This window comes from Synchiropus splendidus, chromosome 1, assembly GCF_027744825.2.
Source record: "Synchiropus splendidus isolate RoL2022-P1 chromosome 1, RoL_Sspl_1.0, whole genome shotgun sequence".
NCBI classification, from domain to species: domain Eukaryota; kingdom Metazoa; phylum Chordata; class Actinopteri; order Syngnathiformes; family Callionymidae; genus Synchiropus; species Synchiropus splendidus.
Window position 1 is genome coordinate 2,529,291 of NC_071334.1, and position 22,025 is coordinate 2,551,315.

Consider the following 22,025-nt stretch of genomic DNA (forward strand, 5'->3'; position numbering starts at 1 on the left):
AGCCTGAGTGATGTTTTATTTGACTGTTTATTTTGTGGAATGTCTTTGTGCTAAGTCAGTTGATCATACCTTTATATATTATATAGATGTTCTTTTGTTGTGTTATGATGGAGTGATGCTAAAGAGTTAATCATCATCCATAGTGGGGGTAGTGTTGCCAGTTTTGCGCAGGTGGGCGTGTGTGAATGCGAGGGGCGTGCCACAGCGAGAGAGTGTGGAAGAGCAGCACCAAAACTTGTGTGAAAGAGAATAAAACTTCGTCGAACAAGCAGAGACCCGGAGATTTTGTGTTTTGTGTATCGTTACCAGCGCGAGTCACACACCCGGAGGTTCCTTACCACGGTTCGGAACTGATCAAGCGGGTGCCGGTAACAATAATAATCCAAAAAATCCAGATCAGATATATATGTTGAATCATCCTGGTTGCTTTCTGCTATGGCAATTTTGTTCAGGAACTTAAATTCATCTGTTTGTACGCATGTATGTGTTGTGTTGTGACAACAGCAAGATCATACTGTCACACATTTCTTTATTATTACTATCCATAAACAAAAACAACACAACAACAAATGAGACAATGGATGGTTTTATCTTTTTGTTGCTGCCTTTGGGACCCACTGAAGTGGGAAACTCTTTCCACTGCAACAGAAAGAAAAAAAAAGGTTTCATCACAACGCAGGAGAGAACAATGATCCTTGGTGGTCTTTGGTTTGTAACACTTACACTAACATGCACATTTGTATGACATCTAAGACTTTTTTCAATAGTAGTAACATAATGGCCCATCAATACCTTTCTCCCTTGGACAAGGACCTATGGCATGAAAGTACACACACATTACCATCTTTCACCCACCCAGTGAATGCATCCTATTGGGTTGATCCTCTACTACACTTGGATGGGTGACTATCACAAATGAATACATTAGCACTAACCATCCAGTACTGTTCATTGTTCGAAAGGTGCACGCTCCCCAGACTATCTCAACTTCTCGACAGAAGTTGGAATGTTGAATGTGACTAATATCTTCTCTGGCTGCCTGAGTCAAACCTCAAATTTCTTCATAAAGAAGAGCGAAAATGTACATACCACATGGAGCAGGGCTCCCACTCTATTAGTTTCATTACTTTCCCCTGAAACAAAAAAATGCCATTGAAATTAACAACACATCCACAGTTGAGGTGTATATTTACATTACATATCTACACCAAGTCATGACAAAACAGAACCTTTTGATGCTTTGTTTTTACTACCCGTTTCACTGGGTAATAGCCGTCATCTCCAACCATATGGCTGCATTCTGAAAGAGCAAAAAGTCAACATTCAAATTGTTAAAGCGTTGCGTGAAAAAACGTCAAGTCATATACAGTACACTCACAGAATTATTATTCAAAAAACATAACATTGTAATGGTCTTGTCTTGCTTCTCCACATTATTCATGGGTTCTGCACAAGTCAGCAAGGTGTGGTGTGGTGAAAAATTACCATCAGATGTGCCCACTACGTCTTCAGGCAAAAATACATACTGCAATGAACTAAAATATTAAGAAAGTACAAATAAAAACATCGGCTGCCTGTGATTTTTCTGTATGAAACAGTCTTTGAGGCACTGCACCATCTTGCATTGTATTGCCTTTATGAGATACATCATGTTTAGAGGCCAGGGCAGTCACTAGACTTGTGTCAGAATCAGTGGAATGTGCGCACTGGATTTAAGAATGGCCAAACTACACAAAAATGAATTTTGATGTAGGGATTTTAAAATAATTTTTCTTTTGTGTGGTCATAATTCTAATTTCTTTGTTTCATGTCTAATCTCATATTGTATTTCAATTTCATTTCAAGTCTTATGGTCGTATCACATCGCTTTTTACATACTCGTTCATCTTGGCAATGTATGATGTATAATATGTAAGAACCTTTCGATCCATCTTCTGTCTTCCTGCTTTTTCTTGGAGGTAATCCTGTTGAGGATAAATATAACTGTTTGTACACAATAATTCTCACAATATCTTATTTAAGTGTAACATCCAATAGACTAATGATCAAAAACCAATGGCTCATCTGGTGCAAATAAACCATGTCATAACATGCTAATAAAACATGCTCTGACATGTCAGACTTTGTCATAGCAAACTATAAAAGTCTTTCACCTAAATATTATGATGTCTACAAATAATTTATGAACCAAAACAGATCTTCTGGCAATTGGATTGCAGACACATCTCAAAGATCTAACTACTACATACTCAGAGGGCCTGTGGAGGCTCTTTTGGAGGAGGTTGATGGCTGGCTGACGGAGGTTGTGGACGGATGGATGGTGGAGGAGGTTGATGGCTGGCTGGCAGAGGTTGTGGACGGATGGATGGTGGAGGAGGTTGATGGCTGGCTGGCAGAGGTTGTGGACGGATGGATGGTGGAGGAGGTTGATGGCTGGCTGACAGAGGTTGTGGACGGATGGATGGTGGAGGAGGTTGATGGCTGGCTGGCAGAGGTTGTGGACGGATGGATGGTGGAGGAGGTTGATGGCTGGCTGGCAGAGGTTGTGGATGGATGGATGGTGGAGGAGGTTGACGGCTGGCTGGCAGAGGTTGTGGATGGATGGATGGTGGAGGAGGTTGATGGCTGGCTGACAGAGGTTGTGGACGGATGGATGGTGGAGGAGGTTGGCGGCTGCATATCTGTCCAACCTTCGTGGAACAGATAGACAATATGATCAGAGTGAGATTTTTGTATACACACACACATAACTTTCTAATGTTCCAGTGATACTCAGCCTTAAAAGACTGATTTACACCACATAAACTTTAAAATTACTTTCCTGAAATTTTCAGAGCAAATTCACAAACAACAACAGACTTAAAAGCTACATTTGAGCAACTGTTGACCTATAATGTGGATGGCGACATCAAAAAAGCTCTCAGAAGAATTTAAATTGTGTATAATTCTACTTCTACTTTGGAGAAGGTTATAAGAAATGATCGATCTTGCTGCTTTCAGCTGCTTTTGTCTACACTGAGGAACATTCTACAGCTACTGGCACTGTGGGAAAGATGTGTCAGAGCAGGGGAATAACAGTGAGACAACAAGGTAAAATGGTCAGAAAGCTTTGCAGGGACCAACAATCCTCCACCACAGAACTGTGGTTAGACTCTGGAGCAGATGCTAATGTGGTGTATCGTTCCACTATCAGACAAGGAGCTCTATAAAAAGGTGAAGCACAACAAGCTCTTGTGGATCCACCAGAGTCATTCGGGGATATTGCTCTGGACAGATGAAACCAAGAGTTACAACTCCTGGTATAGTCACAACCACTCCTCAAGAAGAAAAAACGACGAAGTAAGGAGGATGCTCTGTTACGTTGTGGGGTTGCATGGCCCGGCCCATTATGACAAGCTTACCTGTAACAACCACCTCGTACAGGTCCTTCATCCGGTCCAGGCACTTACTGGCTTGGCCAGTCAGATGCCACTTGGAGTGGACCACCTGACTGGACCAAGTGCCAGCTTTCTTGCCTGGCCGAGCTAGAAACACCACAGCTCTGTGGCCCAAAGCGTGCAGTTTTTCCAGCTGAAAAAAATGAAATTGCCATATGTTATGCCATGAATTTGAATACAATTACTGATGTCAAACATACCAGCATTTGTGCCTCGTCCATCACACGAGAGGCGGTGTTGTTTTTTTTTTGGTTTTTCAACCATTCCTCTTTCTTTTTCTCAAAAGTTTTCAGTCGTTTTGCCAGCCTCTGTCGCCTGGGCTGCTCTGCTTGACAAATTTTGCAGGTCTTGCAAGCCACTGCAATAACTGCATTGCAGTTATTGCAGTGCTTATTAGTGGATCCGTGTGGCATCTTCAACTGGAAAAAAACAAAACATTTGTAACCTGTATGATCCACATATCATTTTGCCACCCACACACACACACACATATATATATATATATATATATATATATATATATATATATATATATATATATATATATATATGTATATGTATATGTATATATGGCTAGTATGATAGTATTAGACCTAATCCCTTTCAGGTGAGATAATCAATTCATTTAATCATTTAAAAAAGGATTTCATGTGTCGAGAGCATTTCCTCCCACACCCAGAGCAGATCAGTGTATTGAGAGCATCATCTTTCTTCCCACTGACGTGAACATTCTGATCCTCCATTGAATTTGAAGCAGATTCAGGGTCAATGGTCTCTCTCCGATCCTCACTGTCAACAGAGTCAGAACAAGGCGACCTCTGGTGGTCAGGGAGGAGAGGTGTATCCAAGTCACTGGCTGCTTCTGCTCCTCCACAGGTGTCTCCATCAGCTTCTGTCTTCATGTGTTGAGTCCAGCTGCTGGTTGCTCCATCAACTTCACTCTTCACCTGGACAGGAGTGAGGGAGAACTGGGTGGCCTCTTCTTTGATTTGGTCTAGATCTTCTTCTTCTGGTTCTTCTTTAATGAGAGGAGGTTCTTGTCCCTCCTGATCCAGACTGGAGCTGCACTCCTGCTGCTCAGTAGCATCTTCTTCTTCTTTCATCACCAGCAGCTGCTGGACACCTGCAGGGACACACACACCTCAGTCACTCAACAAACACTTCACAGGGTTCATACACCTTTCCCAATGTCAAATTCAAGGTGCATCTGTATGAACACACCTTTGCAAACGTGCTTGTAAAAAACAGGTGTCAATTTTTTAGCTTAAAAAAAGCACTTGGTTGTAATGACTTGAACAAAATATGCTTTATTTATTGTATTTCGAGTGCAAAGAACACACACAATGAACGATGACAATGTGTAGTGAGTGTTCGTTGTTTTGTTCCGGAGCTCCTCAAAAGGGCGGAGCCTGACGGAGGGTTGGATGGGCGGAGTCTGAGAGGTAAAGGTGTGTGTCAGCTCATTGTGAGCGGCTCATTCAAACAGCAGCTGCTGATCTGTTCCACAGGGTCATGAGGGATGTAGAGGCTCAGAAACAGCCTGGAGAGAGATGGATCTGGAGGTCGAACATGTTTGTTTACGTCTGCCCTGTATAGTGTTCGGGTGACGCTGCACTGGTCAGTTCCGCTATTTTCTTCCCTCTATTCCACATTTCCATCATGGGAATTTGGACATTTAGGAATGTCTGAATCGCTAGTCTTGGTGGCAAGATTTGTGGGCAAACAGGAGCGTTTGGTGTCACATATGACTTCATCTCAACAAGGAGGGAGGGGATATGATGCTGCACATCCCATGTAGATGTTGTTGTGAAAGTGAGGGCAGAGTCAGACAGGATCATGAGGTTGAAGATCCAGGCCATGAAAACTAACTTGCAGGACAGAATTCAAAGGTACATTACATCTGGAGAGCGAGGTTAGTGACTGAGACGGTGAAGGCAAAGCCTTTAACTAGGGATGTACCACCCCGACTTCTATGGTCCCTGTTCTGTTCTTGTACCCCTCTGGGCTGTTTTGTTTGTTTGTCTTTATTTCATTTCCGTTCTTCTTTATTTTGATTTTGTGTTTTGTTTGTGTGTTTCTTTTGTTTTGTGATTTGTTCATTCTGGCTTGTGTCTGATATTCCTTTTATTGTCAGTTCTTTTGTGAGTTAGTCTGTTATTTTGTTTCAAGTCTTTTGTTCATTCAGCTGTTGCTGTGACCTGGTCTGCTACTTACACTCCAGTGGAGGGACTCATTTTGCGGGCTTCTTGTAGCTGCTGGGGCCTGGTGGTGTAGGTGACCTGGTGGTGGGGTCCTTTTGTGGTGTGCTGTGCTTTTGGAGACATTCTGACAACTTGTTCAGTTTCATCGGGTTGTTGGAAGGCCCAATCAAACATTCTTTGGGTGAAATTCCCAAGGTGGAGTTTGTTGGACTCTTTCTTATTTGGGCTGCATCTCTTATGGCAACCTACACTGACACGCTGTCACCCGCAGGGCGCCACAATAATGACAATTTAACAATAACTTTGCATTTTCATTTGACACTTTCAAAATAACCTATGGAGTGTTTCATGCACTTAAATCCAGTTAAAATAATAACAGTGTTGATGAGAGTTAACTGTCACGTCTGCACTCATATTATAGCAGGTTCCACCATGTTTATAGAAAGTGGTCCTTTATGCTGCTCTACATGAGTGTTGTTGCTCACCATCTGTCATGTTTTACCATCGTTGGACATGTGGGCAAAAATCGCTTGTCTGTTCTCAATGATCTGATCCCTTCCGTCCTGCTCTCTGTTTCACACACAAAAGCACTTGCAAAGTAGAATCAAAAATGCATGTGAAACCCTGACATATCAACACACACGCGCAGATGCTGCGGACATCCATCCATCCATCCATCCATCCATCCATTCATCCAGCATCCATCCATCCATCCATCCATCCATCCATCCATCCATCCATCCATTCATCCAGCATCCATCCATCCATCCATCCATCCATCCATGTAGTGAGCCACCAGTGTGCGGTTGAGCCCAGATATATGTGGGTTAACTGATCCCTGATCTGATCTCATCCTCTATTTCTGGTCTCTTCAAATGCATCTCGCGATCCAGCCGTCCTCGCGTGACCGTTGGAAATACCTTCACTGTTTTGTTTCTCACGCTGCCTCTTTGAAGAACCGGATATGAGAAGGTGGGACACTGATGCGGAGTCAACATGACACTGTGAGGACCAACAGAGTCAGGACACTTTTTCATGGGAAGCGAGGACATTTTCCCGACACCTTCAACCCTCAAGTTGAGGATCGAGACGTTCCAGTCACTCCGTTACTAGTTTGGAGGAGTGAACTGCTTCAGTTGTTGAGTGTCTGTGTGTGTGTGTGTGTGTGTGCGTGTGTGTGTGTGTGTGTGTGTGTGTGTGCGTGCGTGCGTGCGTGCGTGCGTGCGTGTGTGTGTGTGTGTGTGTGTGTGTGTGTGTGTGTGTGTGTGTGTGTGTACCTGCTCTCCGGGTCTCCATCTGCAGCAGGATCCTCTTCCTTCCGTCTCTCCTTCACAGCAGAGGAAGATGTGGTGGAAACTCGGCAGCAGATGATCGTCACTTATGAATCTTTCCACCTCTGAAGAACATTTCATCCGCCGGAGGATCCACGAACAAAAAGCATGTGACTGCTCCGGAAGGAAAAGAAAATGGAGGAGTGGGCGGAGTCAGGCGCAACATCAACATCCGGGTCAGTGTCGACGTCAGTGGGATGATCGACAGCGTCCTCTGCAGTTTCACAGAGCGTCGCTGTTGTGCTGCAATATAACAGATTATCACTCGGGCCCCGAGCGACTGAACTCTTCATGAGAAATATTTATGTATATGATTAGACTTTAGATGAGGGAACATATGTCATATGTCAAATAACCGACTGATTCAGGCGTGTGGTGGCAGCATATAAAGCAGTCGTCTTTGAGAGTGAGAGGATTCTGAGGAATGAAGGAGAAGTGTGCTGGGGCCCATCTTCAAGAACAAGGGAGATGTCCACTGCTGTGGCAACAGTTTTGGCTTAATGCCAAAAAAGAGCAGCACAGATGCAGTGTTTGCTTTGAGGATGTTCATGGAGAAGTGCAGAGGAGGTCAGAAGGAGCTCCATTGTGTCTTTGTGGACCTGGAGAAAGTGTGTGACAGAGTGCCAAGAGAAGAGTTGTGGTATTGTTTGAGGAAGTCTGGAGTGGCAAAGAAGGATGTTGGAGTGGTGCAGGACATGTGTGATGGACAGGTTGGACGATGGTGTTGGCAGATGACATTGTGATCTGTGTTGAGAGCAGGGAGCCAGTGGAAGATCAGCTAGAGAGGTGGAGGTTTGCCTTAGAAAGGAGAGAATGAAGGTCAGCTGCAGTAAGATGGAATCCATGTGTGTGAATGAGAGGGAGGCAGTTCTTCCCTCAATGGCGGAAATCAACTTTTCTCAAGACAAACACCAAACATTTCATAAACACATGCACACGCAATGTAAATTAAGATAAAGGGATATTACACATATAAATAACAATCCTAAAAAATCCAGATCAGATATATATGCTGAATCATCCTGGTTGCTTTCTGCTATGGCAATTTTGTTCAGGAACTTAAATTCATCTGTTTGTACACATGTATGTGTTGTGTTGTGACAACAGCAAGATCATACTGTCACACATTTCTTTATTATTACTATGCATAAACAAAAACAACACAACAAAAAATGAGACAATGGATGGTTTTATCTTTTTGTTGCTGCCTTTGGGACCCACTGAAATGGGAAACTCTTTCCACTGCAACAGAAAGAATTAATCACAACACAACACAGTCTTCAGTTTGTAAGATATACGTTAACATGCACATTTGAATGATATGTAAGGCTTCCTTTGATAGCAGTTTGAGGCATTGCCATCAGAACGCAAACCTGATCTCAGACCTTTGCAGTATCAGGTCAGGCCCACAGTGTTAGAGGAGAATTCACATGCCAACACTTCCCCATACTCAGTTTCCAACTCTGCTGAAAGATGTTGGAGTGACAGACAAACTTCTCCTACCACATTGGTTTGGAGATTGAAGACCTCAAAGGATGAATGACATGATTTACATTTGAAATGGCTCAAAACTATAACAGTTAAATGGAACTCACTTATGACTGCACCTTGAATTTATCTCAGTATTTTAGTGCAGGAACTTAAACACCATGAAAAACTGTTAGAGTCATTAGAGAATTGGAGACACGAGAAGAGCTCATTTTCTTTGTTTATACTTGTGATTAAAGTCTTTAAACTTTGCTCTTTGAGTCTGTTCAGTTGAACTTCTTCCCCCTCCTCAACTGGCCTGGGTCCTACACAGTAGCTACGGAGACCTTCCTGTAAGACAGGAACATGCATATTGATGGAGCAGCGATGACTTTACCAAGGATGAGACAGAGTGCAGCGTTGCAGTGCGACTTATTGAATGTTTATTCATACAACTTCTGTTCCACTTTGTCCTCCAGACTGGATCCATGGGCGACTGACTTGCTGCAAGGTGGGAGTGCTGGCCCTGAATGTGTATAACGTCCCAAAATTAGGCCAAAAATCTATTTCAATGACAAAGCTGGTTTGGGAAGACCACTGGGCTGCACAGCAAAAATGTAGCGACTTTTCTCTTTTGAATTGAGAAGTTTAAAAGCAAAAAAAGACTTGGCTCCTCATTTCTCAACAGAACAGAGAAAATGCAGTCACACAAATAAAGTCTGGTGGTAGTTACTGTGTAAGCTAAAAAATAAATCTTAACTCTGTATTGATCCAATGCGTGTAGACCAGTCGTACCCACACCTGAAAACAATCCGTGATGATCAATCCCACACATCCCTAAGCCACATGCTCACGCATGGATCGCATTCAGACGTGCCTCCAATCGACTAAAAATAGCTCCATAGATCAACCCCCTCTTTACAAGTCTCCTCATGAGAAACGTGAAAGTCGCAATGACAGGGTCAAAGATAGTGATTATTGGCAGCAGCAGAAGAAGAGCTCTGGCTGGATTCATGGGAGTTTAAGCAGGAGACTCAGACCTTGGGACACAGAAGGAAGTGATCCTCAGGCCACAGAGTGCAGGAGCCATGTGATCAGTCCATGGCTGCATTTAGCAGAGCTGGTTGTGCTGAAGGTCTCAGGCAGTATGGGATGAACAGGAAGCTGCTCACTCGAATACATAACTCATGTGGAACAGGTGACATGTTGGATCGTGGTCTGGACACACTCTCACTTTAAACAGAGAAGATGAGCGACGATCAATCAGAGATTATTTCAAAAGAAATGCCACAGGTGGATGGACTGGAATGCATTTATTACTCAACTGATGTGGGCTCATCATTTGTGCCAAAATGTTCCAAAACACAGATTTCCATTGTGGCGATTTTTCCTTCATTTAAATAAATAATTCATACAAAATATCAAGACTTTACCCCCAACAATTATCTTTGCGTAGCTAAACTCAATGAAAAACATTTTCAGACAGACAGAGAGAAAACTGCTCAATATACCATGTGATGAATGATACACACATCTGCACAACTGTGTCTGTCATTATTATCAACAGTGAGGAGACTCATCTCATATGTACAAACACTGACCAGAGGACGAATGACGCCTCAATGTCAAAAGTTCTCTTCCATAATTGGACAAAACAAGTAATCAGTACTCTCCATATGACTACTGTCAAATACACACGTGGTCACTCAGGGCAAGGCTGGTCACCAGAGTGAACTCTCATGTGTTTCTTCAGGTACTGTTTCAGTTTGAAACATTTACTACAATGAGAGCAAACAAAAGGTTTTTCTCCAGTATGCACTCGAAGCATGTGCCCGTCTAGGTGACATTTCCGGACAAAAGAACGGCCACACTGAGGGCAGATGAACGGTTTTTCACCAGAATGATGCATCAGGTGGACGCTCAGGCTACTTTTCATTCGAAACTGTTTATCACACTGAGGACAGCTGAAAGGTTTTTCACCAGTGTGAATTCTGATGTGGTCTTTCAGGGCAGAACTCTGACGAAACCGTTTGTCACACTGAGAGCAGCTGAACGGTTTTTCACCAGTGTGAACTCTGATGTGGTCTTTCAGGGCAGAACTCTGATGAAAACATTTGCCACACTGAGAGCAGCTGAACGGTTTTTCACCCATGTGAACGTTCAAGTGTGACTTAAAATTCCCACGCTGTGCAAAAGACTTGCCACACTGGGGACACTGGTAAGGTTTTTCGCCAGTATGAATTCTCATGTGAGTTGTAAGTGTAGTACGGTGCTTGAAGCACTTACCACATTGAGAGCATTTGAAAGGTTTTTCTCCTGTGTGAAGTCTCATGTGTCCCTGCAGGTCACATTTCTGAGCAAAAGATCTTCCACACTGAGAACATATGAAAGGTATTTTCTTGTTCACTCTTAACATTTCACCCTCTGCAAAACTCTGACGAAACTGAGAGCGTTTGTAAGGTGTTTCTCCTGTGTGAAGTCTCATGTGATTGCTCAGATGACATGTCTTTTCAAAACATTTTCCACAAACTGAACAAATGATAGGTCCAGTGCAGGATTTGTTGTGTCGGTTCAGTTCAGACTTAGACAAACATTTCTTCCCACATCTAGAACAGACCATTGATTTGTGACGGCCATCCTCCTCCTCACTGTCAAAAACATTCTGATTTTTAACAGAGTTTGAAGCTGACTGAGAGCAACTGTTCTCGTTCCAGGCCTCACTGTACTCAGCATCAGACTTGGAAGAAAGCGACCTCTCGAGGTGAGGGTCAAGCAGTTCGGCAGTGGTGCTGACTGGTTCTGGTCGTCCACAAAAGTCACCATCCACTTCAGTTTTAACCTGTTCAGTCAAGCAATGAGTTGCCTCATCATCTTCACTTGTCATCTTGATGGGAGTGAGAGAGATGTCTTCATTTACTTTGTCTAGATCTCTCGTCTTTTTTTTGATAAGGCGAGCTTGGGGAGTGTGAACTCTCATGTGACACATCAGGTAAGATTTCAGTTTAAAACATTTACCACACAGTGAGCAAACAAAGGGTTTCTCCACAGAATGAATTCTCTCGTGTCCCTCCAAGTGACACTTTCGAGCAAATGACCTGCCACACTGAGAGCAGGTGAAAGGCTTTTCACCAGTGTGAACTATCATATGTCCTATTAGGTCATATTTCTCAACAAAACTTTTACCACACTGAGAGCAGCTGAAGGGTTTTACACCCGAGTGACGTCTCAGGTGAGTATTCAGATTCCCCTTCTGTGAAAAGCATTTACCACACTGCAAGCAACTGAAAGGTTTTTCACCCGTGTGAACTCTCATGTGTTGCATCAGGAAATAGTGATGCATGAAGCATTTACCACACTGAGAGCACTGGAAAGGTTTTTCTCCAGCGTGAAGCTTCATGTGTTCTTTCTTAGTTTCACGCTGGGTAAACCTCTCACCACAGTAGGAGCAGTTGTAAGGTGCATCTCCTGAGTGAAGTCTCATGTGGATTTTTAGATCACGTTTCTTTTCAAAACATTTTCCACAAACCGAACAACTCAAAGATCCGCTGCAGGATTTCATGTGTCGAATCAGTTCAGACTTCGAAGAGCATTTCCTCCCACACCCAGAGCAGATCAGTGTGTTGAGATCATCGTCTTTCTTCCCACTGACATGAACATATGGATCCTCCATTGAATTTGAAGCAGATTCAGGGTCAATGGGTTCTCTCCAAGCCTCACTGTCAACAGTGTCAGAACAAGGCGACCTCTGGTGCTCAGGGAGGAGAGGTGTATCCAAGTCACTGGCTGCTTCTGCTCCTCCACAGGTGTCTCCATCAGCTTCTGTCTTCATGTGTTGAGTCCAGCTGCTGGTTGCTCCATCATCTTCACTCTTCACCTCGACAGGAATGACAAGGATCTGGTTGTCTAGATCTTCTTCTTCTGGTTCTTCTTTAATGAGAGGAGGTTCTTGTCCCTCCTGATCCAGACTGGAGCTGCACTCCTGCTGCTCAGTAGCATCTTCTTCTTCTTTCATCACCAGCAGCTGCTGGACACCTGCAGGGACACACACAACTCAGTCACTCAACAAACACTTCACAGGGTTCATACAGTTTTTCCAATGTCAAATTCAAGGTGCATCTGTATGCACGCACATTTTCACAACAGTGAAAAATAATTCCCAGCATTTGTTCGTACCCTGTTTCCATGACCACTTGTTGATAGCATCAGAAACAAAAATTTGTCCCTCTATTACTTTTTTATTGATTGTTGCAGCCAAAAATCTCAGATCTTGCAGTGAACGTTGCAGTCATTTAAGGATCTGGAACAACATGGCGGGAAATACGGACCTTTGCAAATGAGCATGTAAAAAACTGGTGTCACATTCTTTGCCTGAAAAAGATCATTATTGTAATGACTTGAACAAAACATGCTTTATTTATTGTTTCAAGTGCAAAGAACACACGCAATGAAGGATGACAGCGTGTAGTGAGTGTTCGTTGTTTTGTTCCGGAGCTCCTCAAAAGGGCGGAGCCTGACGGAGGGTTGGATGGGCGGAGTCTGAGAGGTAAAGGTGTGTGTGAGCGGCTCATTCAAACAGCAGCTGCTGATCTGTTCCACAGGGTCATGAGGGATGTAGAGGGTCAGAAACAGCCTGGAGAGAGATGGATCTGGAGGTCGGCCATGTTTGTTTACGTCTGCCCTGTATAGTGTTCGGGTGACGCTGCACTAGTCGGTTCCACTTTTTACTTCCCTCTAGTGTACATTTCCATCATGGGAATTTGGACATTTAGGATTCAGGACCCTTCATGTCTGAAACGCTAGTCTTGGTGGCAAGATTTGTGGGTGAACGCGAGCGTTTGGCGTCGCACATGTCTTCATCTCAACAAGGAGGGAGGGGATATGATGCTGCACATCCCCTGTAGAGGGGCGGGGCCAAAGGTGACTCAAGTCATTGGTGGAATAGGCGGTAAAGTCGCGGTGATTGGACACAACTGCAGCGCCGCGCAGAACTCGCTGGGATTGGTTGTTGATCGCTGTCTCCAGGAGGAACTGAAATATGAAAGATGTCACGACGAATGGAAGTTGCTGATTATTAAATGTGATAGTTCCGTCACCCCAGGAGCAATGCTGACTCTAGATCTGTCATGGTGCAGACAGTAGGGATGTACAAAAAAATTATTATGATAAATGTTGTAATTTCGGAGATAACGATAATTATCAGGATAAATCCATGTTCCTTCTCCACCATGTGTTGGACACTACAGTTTGAAACTGTTTAATGATGAAACTTATAAGTGGAGTTTGTCTCCAACATCATGACTTGTTGATGTCTCAATAGAAGAGTGAACTCAGTGCAGAGATGAGAAACTCAATGTTTCAGGTCTCTGGTAGAAGCCGCTGGTGTCTGACAGGCAGCTCTGCCAGCTTTATTTAGGGGTTAAATGGAGCCGTCTGTCTGCTGTATCTCAGGTCTCTGAACAGTTGACTTGAACTATGGAGCAGTCTGGACACATTTCCTAGATGCTACTGAAGAAACATTAGAAATCAGGTGAAGAAATGATCGTGGAGTCAGATTCTATTCTCCAACTCAAGATACGATTAAAAAACCTTTTCACAATCCTCTCTCCTAAAATGCTTGTTTTCCATGGCCTTATTGAAGATTTCACTCATACTTTGATGCTATAGAATTTGATGATGGTCCCTAACTGATGGCGGCTCCTAGCATTCACGCTGCCTGTGAGAGTGTGTCCGTGATCGGTGAACCCAAATGGGGCAGCGTAAGAGGACGCCGCTGCCAATACCGGAGAAGAGCTCCGTCCAATATCCAACTATTTTCACCAGCTCAGCGGGAAACCTGCATGTGTTGATGTGAACCAAGGCAGACGAGCGCGTCAGAGAACCTATGAGGACCACTCCATCTCATCAAAGAAACAGGGATCCAGAGACTCAGAGTCGACCAGTGCCGTGATCAAAGGTTCCCTGAATTTAAAATAAGTTTAAAACAATGATCATGAACCAAGGTCCACCACACTCTCCGCAGCTGTCTGGCTGTCAAACGCCGCAGAGCTGGCGAGCGCAGCGCCGTCACGGTCTCGTCACGTTCATGTGTGCAGGTCCAATGCAGCGAGTGAGTCACGTGTTTATTGAATTTTGAGATGCAGAATTGAGATTGTGCTTGGTGGTATATCGTGTACGATACGTTATCGCCCGTCCCTGGCAGACAGAAAGAGAGACTGTTATTTTAAGGAGGAAAATCTGAACAATGTTGGGAACGTGAGGGCGGAGTCAGACAGGATCATGAGGCTGAAGATCCAGATCATGAAAACTAACTTGCAGACAGAGCAAAGCAGGACAGAATTCAAAGGTACATTACATCTGGAGAGCGAGGTTAGTGACTGGGAGGAGGGAGACGGTGAAGCAATCAGGTGAAGGAATCAGTCATGATGTCTACTGTACAGAAGATGAAATAGAAATATAAACTCTAATCATAAGACAATGTAGGAAATGGAAAGGCGGTTAATGCGTCGGCAACGTTTAGTGGCAATCGCCAACTCGTCACCAGGGGACGCTGTTGCTATTTAAGTGACGCTTTGGCACGTCAGGTCTCTCTCTTCTGGACTGCCGGTTCTGGTTCCGGGTCACCCCTAAGGCATCTGTTTGGCTTGAGTTTTGGAGCGTCAGCGTAAGTTAGATCGCAGTGATGCTGTTGTGATCACTGTCGCATGGATGGATGGTAAAGCTCTCGTTCTCCCACATCCTCCTGACTTGCACTTCAGTGAAGCTCATGGCTGGCGCTGCTTCCTCTACCGCCCTGCGTTTGGGCAGGTGCATCGTCGTGTAACAAAGTCTGGTCAGTTACGATCAGTGACGCAGCACTTGGCTTGACCATAGCCCCTCTGGTTTAGATGTATCTGGGCGGAGCTGTGAAGGCGCATCACCGGACAGAAAGAACCACTGCTGTTTTGTACGGCGTTGTTTTGTGCGGTTCAGGTCTTGTTTAGTTCTGTTTTGTGCTGCGCTGTTTTGTACAGTTCGGTTTTGTTTTGTTCTTGTGCTGTTTTGTTTGTCTTGATTTCTTTGCCTTTTTGGTCGAGTCAGTTTGTCTATATTTTGATTTTGTGATTTGCTTCCTTGTTGTATTGCTTGACATTGCAATGACTGGGTTTTTGTTTATTCTTATGCTGTGTTTCTTTTGACATTTGTTCACTCTAGGTTATGTCTGATACTCCTTTTATTGTCAGTTCATTATTGAGTTAGTCTGTTATTTTGTTTCAAGTATTTTGTGTATTTATTTGTGTCTCTGACCTGGTCTGCTATTGACACTTCTTGTAGCTGCTGGGTTCCGGCGGTGTAGGTGACCTGGTGGTGGTTCCTTTCATCGTTTGTGCTGTGCTGTCGGGGACACTTTTGCATGTTTGTGCAGCTGGGCTGTGTTTGTTTGGGTTCATCAGTATGTTGTGTGGTTGGACTCACTGCCTTCGAGGCTGTCCCCCATCCCGGTAAGACCCAGCTTTGCTATAGAGGGTTTTCACGGCGCGTCATCGAACCCTGAAGCCGCCATGTTGGAGATACTGAAGGCGTTTCTGCAGCGTTTCCTTGAAACATGGTGAATCACGCTCGTGTTTTGGGTTGTACGAATCATTCCGATCGTGAAAAACATTTGGAATTTTATCAACTTCCAAAGGTTATGACAAATCAAGGAGAACAACACCAGAAGCTGTCGGAAGAAAGGAGGCGCTTGTGGTTAGTGAACCAGGACCTTGGTGGCAAAACTGTGGCTAACATCCGAATATTGTGCTCATCAGAAAAAAGAAAAAGTATAGCCTAAATGACTGTGAATTACAATACAATGTTCATTTGCATTGTATTGCCGTGGTGGAGAACACACCAAACTTTGGTCAGAACATGTTATTGATGCCACCCCACAGTTTTCAGAACGTTCCCTTAAATAGCTCTCTCTCACACGCACACTCATCAAAATATTTAAATACGTCACATTCTCATATAAGGTGCAAATGTCGTCAGTCAACAGTTCCCTGACCCATCCGCACACCATCTGGTGAGACGCCTCCGAACTCCGGTGACAGTTCAGATCCTCGGTGGTGGATGGAATAGGCGAGAAAACAGGTGACCGACGAGATCAGGATACGTCACCGACGGCAGAGTGTCCGGGTCGACGTGGGTGACTCTTACGGCTCTGCACCATCAATAAACCTCAACTCTTCCAAGTGTTGCGCACTTTCGTGTTCATGAAGTGGCTCTCTGTGTGTCCTGTCACTCCCAACTGGTTTCCACGAGCCTTCCATCGCACTCCATTCACAGTCTATGGCGATATTGACAAAGAGGAGCTCCAACATGGCGGCTTCCGGGTTGGATGACGCGCCGTGAAAAACGTCTATAGTCATGTCATTTTTATTTCTGATTGTGGATTTTAGAGAGTGATTTGTATAAATAAAGGATCTATATTTATTGACATGCAATCGGAACCCTGCCTCATGTCTCACGAGTAAACAGACCCGCGTGTCCTTAGTTTAAACATTCTTTGGGTGAAAATCCCAAGATGGAGTTTGTTGGACTCTTTTCTTATTTGGGCTGCGTCTCATACGCCCACCTCCACTGACACGCTGTCACCCGCAGGGCGCCACACACACGAAACCGCTTGCAAAGTGGGGACACTGATGCGGGTTCTGCAGTCAACATGACACTGTGAGGACCAACAGAGTCAGGACACTTTTTCATGGGAAGTGAGGACATTTTCCCGACACCTTCAACCCTCAAGTTGAGGATCGAGACGTTCCAGTCACTACGTTACTAGTTTGGAGGAGTGAACTGCTTCAGTTGTTGAGTGTGTGTGTGTGTGTGTGTGTGTGTGTGTGTGTGTGTGTGTGTGTGTGTGTGTGTGTGTGTGTGTGTGTGTGTGTGTGTGTGTGTGCACCTGCTCTCCGGGTCTCCATCTGCAGCAGGATCCTCTTCCTTCCGTCTCTCCTTCACAGCAGAGGAAGATGTGGTGGAAACTCGGCAGCAGATGATCGTCACTTATGAATCTTTCCACCTCTGAAGAACATTTCATCCGCCGGAGGATCCACGGACAAAGAGCACGAAGCTGCTCCGGAGGAAAAGAAAATGGAGGAGTGGGCGGAGTCAGGCGCAACATCAACATCCGGGTCAGTGTCGACGTCAGTGGGATGATCGACAGCGTCCTCTGCAGTTTCAGAGAGCGTCGCTGTTGTGCTGCAATATAGCAGATGATCACTCGGGCCCCGAGCGACTGAACTCTTCATGAGAAATATTTATGTCTATGATTAGACTTTAGATGAGGGAACATATGTCCTATGTCAAATAACCGACTGATTCAGGCGTGTGGTGGCAGCATATAAAGCAGTCGTCTTTGAGAGTGAGAGGATTCTGAGGAAGGAAGGAGAAGTGTGCTGGGGCCCATCTTCAAGAACAAGGGAGATGTCCACTGCTGTGGCAACAGTTTTGGCTTCATGCCAAAAAAGAGCAGCACAGATGCAGTGTTTGCTTTGAGGATGTTCATGGAGAAGTGCAGAGAAGGTCAGAAGGAGCTCCATTGAGTCTTTGTGGACCTGGAGAAAGTGTGTGACAGAGTGCCAAGAGAAGAGTTGTGGTATTGTTTGAGGAAGTCTGGAGTGGCAGAGAAGGATGTTGGAGTGGTGCAGGTGTCCAGTGTATGGAAGGTGTGAGACAGTGGTGAGGTGTGCTGCAGGTGGAACAGAGGAGCTCAAGGTGGAGGTGGGACTGCACCAAGGCTCAGCTTCCTGTTTGCCATGGTGATGGACATGTTGACAGATGCGGTTAGACAAGAAGCCCTTTGGACCATGATGTTTACAGGTGACATTGTGATCTGTGGTGAGAGCAGAGAGCAAGTGGAAGATCAGCTGGAGAGGTGGAGGTTTGCCTCAGAAAGGAGAGGAATGAAGGTCAGCTGCAGTAAGATGGAATCCATGTGTGTGAATGAGAGGGAGCAAAGTGGACAGGTGAAGAGACAAGATGCAGAGATAAAGAAGGTGGAGGGTCTGAAGTACTGAGGCTCAACTGTCCAGGGCCATGGAGAGTGTGAGAAAGAGGTGAAGAAGCGGGTGCAGGCAGGATGGAATCATTGGAGGAAAGTGTCAGGTGTGATGTGTGACAAAAGGGTGTCGGCAAGGATGAAAGGGAAAGTGTCCAAAACAGTGGTGAGGCCAGCAATGTTTTATTGTTTGGAAAGAGCAGAGCTGGAAGTCGCAGAGATGAAGATGCCTGTCCATGGACAGTTCAAATGCCAAGATAGGAGCTGGTCAACAAAAGGAAGTATGTTTGGGATCAGTTCCTCATGCGATCAAGGTCCTCAAGGAATATTTTGAGACAGTAAACTGTTATACTATGGTTGAGAGTGGAAAAAAACTAGCACATTTAATGCTTCTTCTGTTTGTCGACATCTGTCCAGCTGGAAGGTTTCATTTGCTTCCATCAAAAGCAGGGACATTACAAGATGCTCTTGTCAAACTTTCTGCTCCACTGAGAAAGATTGTAAAAGTAGCATTTAAATTTGGCTAAAAGTTTGACAAGAGCAGGCGACAGGGATGTCTGTGACAGTGACAGTTTTGAAACTCTGGTTTGCCTTTGACATGAATTCCTCCAAAACAATGATGTCTGAGGAGTAAATTTAGAATTTGAACGTGAAATAAAAAAGGTTAAGGAGCGATAGCTGTTCCTCGGACTGTGGTCTTCTGGACTGAGGTGTCAGATGTCCTTCCTGGGATCTGTTGGAGTTTGGGGCTACAAGTGCTCTTATTACTCTGGGGACGACAGTGGTCTTGATCTTCCACATCTGTTCCAGCTGTTCTTTCAACCCCTGGTACTTCTTAATGTTTTCATGTTCCTTCTTCCAGATGTTGGCGTCGGCTGGTATTACAACATCTATCGCCACTGCTCTCTTCGGCTCCTTGACCACCACCACTATGTGCAGTTGGTTAGGCAGCAGCTGTTGGTCACACAGAATCTTAGCTTTGTTGTGTGGATTGATTTGGATACTTCTACTCCGTGTTGGGAACAGATGATTCTGTACACACTGCTACTATATGTTGGACTGTTTCTGAGGCATCTTCACACAGCCTGCACCTCGGGTCAGCTCTACTGTAGTAGATCCTGGCCTCTATGGCCCTGCTGCTTCGGGCCTGTTCTTGTGCTGCCATGATCAGTGCCTCCAACTGGAGGAGGGCAATGGTTCTTCTGTCCAGTTTCCATCTTGTATCCAAGCATTTCGAGGATGACTGTTGCTGTACTGTGAAACAACCTGTTGATCTCAGTGATAGTCTCTGTAGGGATGTCCAGCAGCTGCTGGTGATCAAAGCATTCACATCTAGCAGATCTTCTGAAGGTACTTGGCAACTTTGCTTCTGATTTCTTCCGAGGCTGCAGGTTTCCATTTACTTCTTAATCTTCCTTCTAATCTGTGTCTTGTTCCAGTAGCCCATTTGTCATCAGGTTGCCCTGGTTCCTTAGCAACGGTTATCTCTCATGTATCACTTGGATCATGTTTTAATGTTTTCTTTTTTTCCCAGAACACAGATGATAGCGGGTCATTTACATGATGGTGATTCTTTCCTGCATTTGATGTTTATTAAAGTAAATCATTCAGACAATTCATCCAACATGTCATGACTTTGGCCGCATCATTTATCTTAGTGTTGCTAAAATCCGTCTGTCAGTCAAAATAGAAAACTGCTTGATGCACGATGTGATAATGAGAAATACGGGGGAACTGACAAAGAAAAGTCTCTTCTCACACAATGTTCTTTGAAGAACTAAATATGAAAACAGGATCATATGCAGGTGACGCTCAAATATACACATCTACAGAACTGCGTCTATCATCAAAATGAACAACACTGCAGTGAGCAGACTCGTCTCTCATGTAGAAAACATAGACCAGAGGACGAAAGAAGCCTCAATGTCATTACCAGTATATGAAATATGAAACTCTCTTCCATAATTAGACAAGGACAATAAAACAGTCCTGTCAACTGTCCAAAACACATGTGGTCACTCAGTGTAAGGCTGGTCACCAGAGTGAACTCTCATGTGATGCTTCAGGTACTGTTTCCGTGTAAAACATTTACTACAATGAGAGCAAACAAAAGGTTTCTCCCCAGTATGAATTCTCATGTGTCCCTCCAGGTGACCTTTACGAGCAAAAGACCGACCACACTGAGGGCAGCTGAAGGGCTTTTTGCCAGTGTGAACTCTCATATGTCCTGTGAGATGATTTTTCAGAACAAAACTTTGACTACAATGAGGGCAGCCGAACAGTTTTACACCAGAATGAAGCCTCAGGTGAGCGCTCAGGTTACCTTTGGTTGCAAACTGTTTATCACACAGGGAACAGCTGAACGGTTTTTCATCCATGTGAACCTTCAAGTGTAACTTTAAAGTCCCACACTGTGCAAAAGACTTGCCACACTGGGGGCAGTGGAAAGGTTTTTCTCCAGTGTGAATTCTTATGTGCGTTTTCATCGTAGAATAATGCTTGAAGCACTTACCACAATGAGAGCATTTAAAAGGTCTTTCACCTGTGTGAAGTCTCAAGTGACTATTTAGGGAACCCTTCCGTGAAAAAAACTTATCACACTGCAAGCAACCGAAAGGTTTTTCACCAGTGTGAACTCTCATGTGTTCCTTCAGGTAATGGTGCTGCATGAAGCATTTACCACACTGAGAGCACTGGAAAGGTTTTTCTCCAGCATGAATCTTCATGTGTTCTTTCTTTGTTTCCCGCTGGGTAAACCTCTCACCACAGTCGGAGCAGTTGTAAGGTGCATCTCCTGTGTGAAGTCTCATGTGGATTTTTAGATCACGTTTCTTTTCAAAAGATTTTCCACAAACCGAACAACTCAAAGATCCGCTGCAGGATTTCATGTGACGAATCAGTTCAGACTTCAAAGAGCATTTCCTCCCACACCCAGAGCAGATCAGTGTGTTGAGAGCATCATCTTTCTTCCCACTGACATGAACATTTGGATCCTCCATTGAATTTGAAGCTGATTCAGGGTCACTAGTCTCTCTCCAGTCCTCACTGTCATCAGTGTCAGAGTCAGAACAAGGCGACCTCTGGTGGTCAGGGAGGAGAGGTGTATCCAAGTCACTGGCTGCTTCTGCTCCTCCACAGGTGTCTCCATCAGCTTCTGTCTTCATGTGTTGAGTCCAGCTGCTGGTTGCTCCATCATCTTCACTCTTCACCTCGACAGGAATGACAAGGATCTGGTTGTCTAGATCTTCTTCTTCTGGTTCTTCTTTAATGAGAGGAGGTTCTTGTCCCTCCTGATCCAGACTGGAGCTGCACTCCTGCTGCTCAGTAGCATCTTCTTCTTCTTTCATCACCAGCAGCTGCTGGACACCTGCAGGGACACACACACCTCAGTCACTCAACAAACACTTCACAGGGCTCATACACCTTTCCCAATGTCAAATTCAAGCACATTTCCAGCCTTTTCAAGGAGCATCTGTATGCACGCACATTTACACAACAGTGAAAAATAACTCCCAGCACTTGTTCGTACCCTGTTTTCATGACCACTTGTTGATACCATCAAGAATGGAAATTAGTCCCT

The 22,025-nt window shown here is 44.5% G+C and overlaps 3 protein-coding genes across 4 annotated transcripts; all 3 read right to left on the minus strand.

Annotated features, from left to right (window-relative positions):
* Positions 1–514: 514 nt before the first annotated feature.
* On the minus strand, positions 515–7,060 carry LOC128752551 (uncharacterized). 2 transcript variants are annotated; one of them, XM_053853869.1, is made up of 9 exons: positions 6,916–7,060; positions 4,160–4,560; positions 3,638–3,856; positions 3,402–3,570; positions 2,250–2,690; positions 1,920–1,964; positions 1,230–1,300; positions 1,090–1,133; positions 515–639 (listed from the first exon to the last, which is right to left on the minus strand). In XM_053853869.1, the coding sequence occupies exons 1-9, from the start codon at positions 6,932–6,934 to the stop codon at positions 588–590; spliced, it is 1,461 nt and encodes a 486-aa protein (XP_053709844.1). In that variant the 5' UTR covers positions 6,935–7,060; the 3' UTR covers positions 515–587. The 2 variants fall into 2 exon arrangements, with proteins under 2 accessions (XP_053709844.1, XP_053709852.1); XM_053853877.1 differs by lacking the exon at positions 2,250–2,690.
* A 2,726-nt stretch (positions 7,061–9,786) lies between these two features.
* Positions 9,787–17,505, minus strand: LOC128752279 (zinc finger protein 569-like). Its single transcript, XM_053853345.1, has 2 exons — positions 17,351–17,505; positions 9,787–12,468 (listed from the first exon to the last, which is right to left on the minus strand). Exons 1-2 carry the CDS (start codon positions 17,367–17,369, stop codon positions 10,139–10,141), a joined length of 2,349 nt encoding a protein of 782 aa, XP_053709320.1. The 5' UTR covers positions 17,370–17,505; the 3' UTR covers positions 9,787–10,138.
* A 2,516-nt stretch (positions 17,506–20,021) lies between these two features.
* Positions 20,022–21,661, minus strand: LOC128752703 (gastrula zinc finger protein XlCGF8.2DB-like). Its single transcript, XM_053854197.1, has one exon. The coding sequence runs from the start codon at positions 21,607–21,609 to the stop codon at positions 20,461–20,463; it is 1,149 nt and encodes a 382-aa protein (XP_053710172.1). The 5' UTR covers positions 21,610–21,661; the 3' UTR covers positions 20,022–20,460.
* Positions 21,662–22,025: the final 364 nt, after the last annotated feature.